The 8,940-nt window shown below is 57.9% G+C and overlaps 4 protein-coding genes and 1 non-coding gene across 5 annotated transcripts; 2 read left to right on the forward strand and 3 right to left on the reverse strand.

Annotated features, from left to right (window-relative positions):
* Positions 1–11: 11 nt before the first annotated feature.
* Positions 12–93, reverse strand: P884DRAFT_t56. Its single transcript has one exon. It is a non-coding gene; the product is annotated as a tRNA-Ser (tRNA).
* Positions 94–2,226: 2,133 nt separating this feature from the next.
* On the forward strand, positions 2,227–4,122 carry P884DRAFT_195820 (uncharacterized protein; the record flags this gene model as incomplete). The annotated part of the gene is made up of 2 exons (XM_069437933.1): positions 2,227–3,909; positions 4,039–4,122. 2 exons carry the CDS (start codon positions 2,227–2,229, stop codon positions 4,120–4,122), a joined length of 1,767 nt encoding a protein of 588 aa, XP_069299497.1.
* A 385-nt stretch (positions 4,123–4,507) lies between these two features.
* Positions 4,508–7,087, reverse strand: P884DRAFT_220599 (Myo-inositol-1-phosphate synthase). Its single transcript, XM_069439459.1, has 4 exons — positions 7,017–7,087; positions 6,023–6,920; positions 5,350–5,952; positions 4,508–5,246 (listed from the first exon to the last, which is right to left on the reverse strand). The coding sequence occupies exons 2-4, from the start codon at positions 6,766–6,768 to the stop codon at positions 4,937–4,939; spliced, it is 1,659 nt and encodes a 552-aa protein (XP_069299498.1). The 5' UTR covers positions 6,769–6,920; positions 7,017–7,087; the 3' UTR covers positions 4,508–4,936.
* On the forward strand, positions 7,038–7,641 carry P884DRAFT_257552 (uncharacterized protein). The gene has a single exon (XM_069441152.1). The coding sequence runs from the start codon at positions 7,090–7,092 to the stop codon at positions 7,489–7,491; it is 402 nt and encodes a 133-aa protein (XP_069299499.1). The 5' UTR covers positions 7,038–7,089; the 3' UTR covers positions 7,492–7,641.
* P884DRAFT_257554 (uncharacterized protein) lies at positions 7,556–7,963 on the reverse strand. The gene has a single exon (XM_069441153.1). It carries the CDS (start codon positions 7,893–7,895, stop codon positions 7,653–7,655), a length of 243 nt encoding a protein of 80 aa, XP_069299500.1. The 5' UTR covers positions 7,896–7,963; the 3' UTR covers positions 7,556–7,652.
* Between the last annotated feature and the right edge of the window lie 977 nt (positions 7,964–8,940).

The raw sequence follows: 8,940 nt of genomic DNA on the forward strand, positions 1-8,940 counted from the left end.
CTGGAGGGTTTCGACGTGGGCCTGATTCGAACAGGCGCTCCCGAAGGAACAAGATTTCTAGTCTTGCGCATTAGACCACTCTGCCACCACGCCTGTTGCAAGATAGGGATTATTCGCGCGACCGCCTTTCCCGTTCTTGAGGCTCTCTTCAGGGATGACTTACCCCAAACAAGGGGGACTAGAACTTGATGATGCGATGGCGACTAAGCAATGAGCTTCTGTGATTCCGAAACAATTGGCTGTGTATCATTCTAAAAGTCCCTGGAATCTGACGGTGTGTTACCCTGCAGCAAAGAACCGTGGAACTGGCTGTCCCGAGAGCACGGGAGCGAACTCCACGGCACCGCAGTAGGAGCGCCCTGGGGGCCACAGCAGTTCGGACTTTTGAGTTCTGACTGTTCCGGGCTGCCGCGGCCGCCCCTGGTGCCCGAGTCAGCGGCGGGTCCAACGTGGTGACGATCAGAAACGGCGGTTTTACATGTGTAGCGGGTTCTCATTTTCCTATCAAGAGGACGCACAGCACCGCGCATGTACGTACAAGGTATGCATGCAGATATGTACCGTACCTTACGTACACGAGTGTATGGAGTACTATGCAGACAATCATGTCAAAAGTCCGCGGTTCAAGATGGCGATTGGTGGAGCGAATCCCGCAAGCACAGTACCCTCCCTTTCGTAGCACAAGCCGCAGTCGTACTATCATGTCCGATTGGAACAAGCACCTTCTATGCCACCTCCGAACGCAGCACGAACGTCGACGTCGGAGGCAGCCAAGTCGGGGCAGGAAGTTCACCATCTCCGAGTTCCCCACTCGCCTCAGCCGGATATCAAAATGCGCGGGACGACGGGGCAGCATCATCACTTGTAAGGGACGGCGCATGTCCGTCTCATCCCCGAGATGCGCTTTCGCAACCTTGACCCTTCTTTGCAGTACTACGTACACTAGTTACGCAGTATGGAGCAACTCCATCCAGTGGAGACTCCAGAAGCGTCCAGTTCAAAAGTGCCTCGGTACGGAGTCCGTTCCCGGCCAAGAATACGGGGAACCCGGTCCCTGATGCGGGGAGTGTGGACTGTGGTCCCCACCCCTCCAATCGGCGAATAGCTCCCTTCCCGCATCAGTCCAGCCGAACCCCTCCTGGCATTGTTCGTCAACGCTGCAACTGTCCCGCGGGTTCAACCTTCCCAGAACTTTGGTGGATATTTGGACTAAGCTGGCTTCATCTGGCATGGAAGATGGTGAGAATAACAAGTAGAAGAAGAAGAAGATGATGATGATGATGATGATGATGAAAATAAGACGCAAAAAAGTAAACAAAGAGAATCTACTTATATCTATATATTGGCGTGTGGAGGAGGGAAGCATGGAGATACTGCACTGGAATTGCCTATCAACTCTCGACTTCCAAGGCTGCCCATCTCTTTCGGGCAAGCACCTCGGACCGGCGTATCGGGACAGGTGCTACCGCGCTCCAGCCACTCACACGGGGGGTTATGTTGGTTGATGCGGGGTCTTTTTGGGGGAGCTATTTGCTGGGCTACGGTAGATGGCTTGACCGATCGCAAGTACCGCAGTAGGTACAGGCAAGCGATGGTGGGAAGAACGGCACCCCAACGTCGAAGGGTAAGGCTGATGAATAGTACTCTTCGGTACTAACGGAATGGTTAAAAGCGATATGATATCTCCCGCTCCCTCCTGCTTCATTCTGGGAATCTTTTTTTTTATTTTTTATTTATTTTTTTTTACGTACCACTGGGCTGAATCATCATATGAGTGTCTCTCATCGAGGTGATATACTCCTGTGTGTTTAAGCCATTGCATATCAATCAGCCTGGCTCGCTTCGCAACCACGGGTCCGAGCTACCTTAGTGCACTCCGCAGTTCGTTAGGTATAGGGAAATGACTGCCTACCTACCTACCTAAACGAACCGTCTTCCTTCCTCTTTCATACTCTTCTTCATACTTACTACTACTAGTAATACGCTCGTCCAGGCTGCCAGGCTCTTCGCCCAACAGTAGCGCCTTCCTCCTGAGGACTCACCAATTGGCTGTTGGGGCGTCGGTGTTATCCCCCAGTCAATTGACAATCGATACCGCTCGTATTGCAAGTTTCATTCCCTGGCTCTTTCCGAGCTTTCTACGGAGGTTACAGGGTACGATAACTCGCACCGCGCTCACACAATGTTGTTGACCTCAGTGACAGCAAGCCACATCCTCTCTCCGCAATGGTTATCACCTCGCGCTGGTCGGTGCCCATTCCTCGCTGCTCCTTGCAGCAATGGATCTTTGGGTCGCCGTGCGGCCCGTTGCCCGACCACAAGGCCTTCATCGATCCGGAGAACCCAGACACGAATTACTTGACCTTGGCCGACTACCGTCTGCTTGGGAAGCGCGTCGCCCTGGGGCTTCAGAAGGCCGGGCTCAACAAGGGCGATAGGGTGCTCATCTTCTCCGGCAACAGCCTCTTCTTCCCCTCCGTCTTCGTCGGCGTCCTCATGGCCGGGGGCATCGTGACCGGAGCCAACCCGGCCTTCGTCCGCCGGGAGCTGGCATATCAGCTCAAGGATAGCGGCGCGAGCTTCCTGTTGGTCGCCGAGCACGCCGTGAAGACGGCCTTTGAGGCCGCCGCCGAGGCCGGCCTGCCAAGGGACCGTATCTTCGTCCTGGGTAGCAGCACCGTGCCCATCTCGCGGCTGGCTTGGGCCTCCTCCCCCGTTCCGGGCGCCGGGGCCCGCGTAGACGGCGCGCGCCACTGGACGGAGCTGCTGGCCGGCCACCCCGCCGACGCCGACGCCTGGAGCTGGGATGAGCCCTCGGATCCGGAAGAGACCACTTGTTGCCTCAACTACTCGAGCGGCACCACGGGCGTGCCCAAGGGCGTCGAGATCAGCCACCGGTCGTACGTCGCCAACGGCGTCGGCGTCGTCTTCATGAGGAGGCTCCACCCGGACTATGAGAAGAAGCAGAAGACGGACCGCGGGCTCGCCTTCCTCCCTTTTTACCACGCCTACGGCCAGACATTCTTCATCGCCAACTTCCCCCACCTGCACATCCCGGTCTACGTCATGCCCTCCTTCGACTTTGTCAAGATGCTCTCGTACATTCAGCGCTTCCGCATCACCACCCTGGCCCTCGTGCCCCCCATCGTCGTCCTCCTCGCCAAGCACCCGGCCACCGGGGAGTACGACCTCTCGTCCATCGAGTCCATCGGCTGCGGCGCCGCCCCGCTGAGTCGAGAGGTCTCCGAGGAGGCCGAGCGCCTGTTCCGGGAGCAGCGTCGCAACGGCGGCGACGGCGACCTGTTCATCCGCCAGGGGTGGGGCATGACCGAGTTAACGTGCACTGCCATGTCGTGGGACCCCAACACGCCGGCGCGCGCGTCGGCCGGCGTCGGCGAGGTCTCCCCAAACTGCCGGGCCAAGCTGGTGTCGCTGGCGGACGGGCGGACGCCGATCGAGCGCGCCGGAGAGCGCGGTGAGCTCTGGGTGACGGGCCCGACGCTGATGCGCCGCTACTGGCGCCGGCCCGACGCCACCGCCGAGACGATCGTCGTCGACGCCGACGGCACCCGCTGGTTGCGAACCGGCGATATCGCCTTCGTCGACGAGTACAAGCCCGGCGGCATCTTCCACGTCGTCGACCGCGTCAAGGAGCTCATCAAGGTCAAGGGGAACCAGGTCGCCCCGGCCGAGCTGGAGGGTATCCTGCTCGACAACCCAGACGTCGCCGACGCCGCCGTCGTCGGCGTCACCATCGACGGGGAGGAGGTGCCAAGGGCCTACGTCGTGCGGAGCCCCGGTTCCGCCGCGACCGAGCAGGAGGTGGCCAGGTGGATGGAGGGCAAGGTGGTGCGGTACAAGCAGCTCAAGGGCGGCGTCGTCTTTATGGACGCCATCCCCAAGAATCCCGTAAGTTTTCTCTTCTCCTCTTCTTCTTCTTCTTCTTCTTCTCCTCCCCCCCCCCTTGTTTCCCCTAGTGAGGCGTTTTAGCAACTGGCGATCCCGTCGGGACTGACCCCCTCAACCTTACGCACGCAGTCTGGCAAGATCCTCCGCAAGCAACTTCGGGAACGCGCTCAAAAAGAGGTGGGCGACGCTGCGAAAAAGGCATCGCGGCTCTGAGCCGGCATTCTGTGGTGGCATGTGTGACAGATATTTCCAGCCCCTCATCAATCTTGTCATCTGCCCCCCTTCTCCTTCTCCCCAAACATGCCACTTCTCATTCAACCCCGCTCAGGATTACTTCTGCAAGGATCATGGGAGATGGAGCATGGATAGGCAGCACTCAGTTGTTTCCAGCATGTTTGAGCGTAATTACATGGAGCTAAATGATATTCGTATATACAACATCACTCGCCTCCACTTGTGCTATGGTCTAGTCGCGTTTAACAGTCAATCACGCAGCCAAGGCAAGTGCATGCACAGATAGATATGTAGTCTGCGCAATTACCGTCGAAGAGGCGCGGGTTCTGGGAGGACTAGGGGAGGAGAAGAGGAGGGGGAAAAGGGGACAGGAGGGGGGTGGGGAGGGGCTGCCAATGCCCCGGTTGAGGGGGTGGCGGTCCGCCAGGTTTCCCAGCATATGACGAGAGTTTGGTAAAAAGGCATGCAGGCAAAGTTCCCAGTGGAGGTAGAAGGTTCTGGAATGAAATGTGTGTAACGAGTGTCGTAACATGGACTATTCATTGGACTATCATTGGACTATTCTATGAGAATAATTCAACAAAAAGACCATCTGGATATCCACCCACCCAACCGTTTCATCCCGAGGCATAAAAGTCCATTGGCAAATCATGATGAAGCAGAAAGCCTCCCAATCGGATACGAAGCGAAGCGAAGGCGCAGTGGGTCAGGTCGCACCAAAATCTCATTGGTAACCTTTACTCACCTCACTGCGCAGCTGGTGGGCAGCCGCGTGTGCCAGCCGCGAGGCAGCCTAGAACAGCTTGTGCTCCAGAGTCATGTCCGACTCGGGCTCCAGGCCGACAACGGCGCGGAAGATGTTGGCCAGGGCCGCGCGCTGCTTGGCCAGGGCGTTGACGACCGGAGTGCCTGGCGGGGTCAGAGGAGCCTTGAGCATGTAGCTGAGAACGCTGAGCACGCTGTGGAAGCTCTTGTAGCCCTTGGCACTCTCGGCCTCGTCCGAGTGCAGCCTCCACTTGAGGCGGGTCATGAGCTCAGTAACCACGACCAGGTCGATGATGAGCGGGGAGGCGAGCAGCGAGTCCTCGCAGACATTGGACATGCTGTGTGGAACAAGCGGGTTAGCGCGCGCGCACACACACACACACACCCACGGCGACGGGCCGGTCATAGTAAAAAGCAGGGTGGTGGTGTTGTTGCACTTACGAAATAGTCTGGTGGCCACCGAGGAAGATCTCGGCATGGTACTCGTCCAAGGCGCGCTTGCTGTCGCCAACGGCAGGGACGTACTTGATGACGACGATGTGGTCGGGGTGCTCGTCCTTCTTGTAAAGGACGGTGTTGGCGGCGACCATGTCATCGACCACGTTGGACTTGGAGATCTCCTTGGAGCGGAACTGCTTGTGCGAGCTCAGGTTCTTGCCGTCGTTGTTGCCGAGGTGGTTGTAGCTGGCAATCGAGGTGAGTTTGATGCCGGCGTTGATGAGGAAGTCGACCAGGGCCGACTTCATCTTGGTCTGGCCGGACTTGAAGTCGTCACCGCCGATGAAAGCGCCATGCTTCTCGGCAAGCTCGATGCAGCCGGGAACAAAGGTGTTCTGCGGAGAGCCGTTGATGAAGGGGGCGTTCTCGAGGATGGATGCGACGGCGAAGACGGTCGAAGGAGCAACCTCCTCGTGGCCGTTCTTGATGGCGTTGAGGAGGTTGTCGGCCGTGTCATTGACGCCGGGGATGATGTCGGCGTAGCGCTCCGTGTTGGCAGTCCACTGGACGATGACCTTGTCGAGGCCGTTGGCAGCCTTGAAGTCGCTGTTGGCTCGGTTAGGAGAGGACCCACATGTCACAATCAGGGTAACGCCAAGACTCGGCTACAACGTACCGGATATCCTTGCGGATTTGCTCCACGTGCTCCCAGCAGGCCTTGGAGCCGGGGATCAGGTTGTCGGCCCGGTCTTCCTGGTTGGCGGCAATGAAGTCAGGGTAGTAGATGCTGGGGAGCGGGACCATCTGGGCCATCTCCTTGCGGACGAGGTTCTTCAGGGACGGCTCCAGGACCTGGGCGCGGTCCATGGCATCGGCCAGGTTCAGGCCGCTGATATCCCAGCCGCCAATGACGAGGTCATTGGGGTGGATCATGGGCAGGACGTCGTGGAAGGGAATGTTGACCTCCTTGCCGGTCTTGGCGTCCGTGCCAAGCTTCAGGGTCGAGCCCATGATGACGGAGCCGTAGTAGTTGGCAGCCTGGCGTCCGTTGCGCGTCTCCCAGACGAGGCCGCGGCGGTTGGCAATGATGCCGGCGGTGATGGTGCTACCGTTGTTGCCACCCCAGCCGACCAGCATGACGCCGACCTTGGGGATCTTGGTGTCAAGCTTGAAGTCGTAGACCGTCTCCTTCGGGGTGACCACTCGGGTGCCATCCTCGCGGTCAGTGACCTCGGTGGTGCGGTAGGTGTACGTGGAGCGGATCTCGTTGTCAGTGTACACCACGTTGGGGGAGTTGACAATGAACTTGGGGCGAGCGGCCGAGCCGTTGGCAGCAGTGCCATTGGCCGCAGCGCCATTGGTAACGGCGTGGTGTCCACCACCGTTCGCAGTGGCCGCGTCAATCTCAGCGTGCGGAGCCATGTTGTTTTGTTGTTTTTGTTGTTTTGCGAAGAGTCTAAAAATCAGCTATTCGTGCCGTTTGGCAAATATCGAGACTTTATTCAGTCTGGATCGAGTCCGCTGCTCCTCCGGATGAGGCAGAACAACGGGCCCCTGCGAACGGGTGGTGGACCCTGTAGCCATGATTAGCGGCTGTCGTGCGGGAAGAGAGAGAGAAACTGGGGACGAAAAAAGATGATTAAGAGCATTGCGCTCGCGAGCGTGCTTACGAGTTGAGAAGATTAGAAAACGTCTTGACGACTAGGTCGACCGCAGCTCGGGAGCGCGATCGGTTATGGGGTGATGAGTTGGAGTAAGGTAGTGGGAAAGGGAGCACGAGGTGCTGATGGTTTTGATCGAATTGGCAATTGTCTCGAGTTCGAAGGCAGGTTGTTTGACAGGAGGAAAGCTCAAACGGCAGGAACGGGGAGAGAGCGCATTCCTTTATACCCTGAACGCGGAACGCTAGCAGCGAGATTCAAACGAACATCCCAGAGCGGTGAACGACGCGCTATCTTCATCCCACCTGCATTTTGGCTCCACGTTTCGGGTCCTCTCGGCCGCCAAGGGCTCACTTCTCAGGCGAGTCGAAAGGCGGGTCCGTCCAGTGTTTGTTGTCGAATTGGCTGCGGTGGCCGTCAATGGACGAGCCGTCCCCCTCCTCAGCGGCATATCGGCCAAAAAAGAAGAAAAAAACCCATGTAACCCACCCGGATCGCGGCTCGAAAGGCGCGCCCGTCGCATTGACGAATTGCTGATTGTGAATTGAGGCAGTGCATGCGGTCGTTTCCGTTGGTGAAAATCAATCGAAAGGCTTCTAGCGACGTCCACCCCGCTATGCCCCCTCCCCCTTCTGCGAAGGTTCATTAGCGTACAAGGAGCAACGCCGCACAATGCGCGGGGGTGGGCCAGCCTCCCGACCCCGGGGTGTCGCTGATTGGTCGCCGATCTGGTCGGAGCACAGCAGCCGCGCGAGGACCGGTCTCCTCCGGGGACGGCAGAGCTGGGGTTCCCGAAGGCGGAGCCGGGCCACGTCTCACGTTGTCTTTTGATGTTAAGGAGGCACCCGCCTCTCTTCTTCGACACGTACCTCGTACGTTGTTGATCATGCCCGCATCGAGGCGCAAGAGTGCCAGCGAAGAGGTGCGCCCCTCAGATGGCTACCCTCTGAACTCGGGACTCGGCAAGAAGGCTGAGCATTGGCGTTTGCCAGCCGGGTTGCCTTGTGCTATGCGTTGTTTGACCCTATCACCCTTTTCGCTGATGGGGCGGACGTCCGGTTGAGCCGCGGTGGGTCCATGACCGGCAGCGTCGTGGCCTGCCAATTGAGAATCCTCGAGAAAGATCGGATTTAGTCCCGTCCTCGGTGCTTGATGGTCGAATGGCCGACATCACCTTACAATTTCAGATACGGTCACATTATTGGTCAGCTCAATACCGTCGCGGAACACGTTGGCCAAATGCATCGCCCTCGGTGGTATTCAAGCACCCGATGGAAGGAGATGGAAGAAATGGAATGGATAATCGCTTGCCCACGCCGCGGTCTGTCCTCTGATCCGTCGAACTAAGGAGGTCTTGGCCTCCAAAGTGCTCACTCCGGCCGTGCGCGGGGGGAGAGGGGAGAGGGGCAAACCAGGAGGCGAACATGCAAAATGCAGGTTCAGAATTCGCCAGATTCACAGATTAGCACCACGACAAGCTACAATAGGGAGTTGTTACGAGGCCCCTTTTGGCGAGCTGAGGTCCCACTAACCTTACATGATCTGAAAGACGATTCGCTGAGCATGTGGTCGTTTATACTAATAAGCTTCAGTGCTCCATGGTCCCGGACAAGAAACGCATCTGCAAGTATGTACGGATCCGTACTGTCCATACATACATCCCGCGTTCCTGATCCGTAGGACTGGCAGGACCCCGCCACTGGTGTATGGTATGTACAATGCAGCGCTGCGGAGGCTGACTTGCAGGTTTCCGATGATGGCCTGCTCTATGCAACTAGATGTTGGTAAGTTTCACTGTCCGTTTCACCAGAGGCTGCAACACGACTCATCGGGACGCAAAGCATAAAACGCCGTCCTATTGTTCCATTGTAAGCATGCAGAGGTGGCTCGGCGGAAGGGGGAGAGAGGAGAGGAGAGAGAAAGAGAGGCGGTG

The sequence above is a fragment of the Thermothelomyces heterothallicus genome (assembly GCF_042370625.1).
Source record: "Thermothelomyces heterothallicus CBS 202.75 unplaced genomic scaffold P884_scaffold_6, whole genome shotgun sequence".
NCBI lineage: Eukaryota > Fungi > Ascomycota > Sordariomycetes > Sordariales > Chaetomiaceae > Thermothelomyces > Thermothelomyces heterothallicus.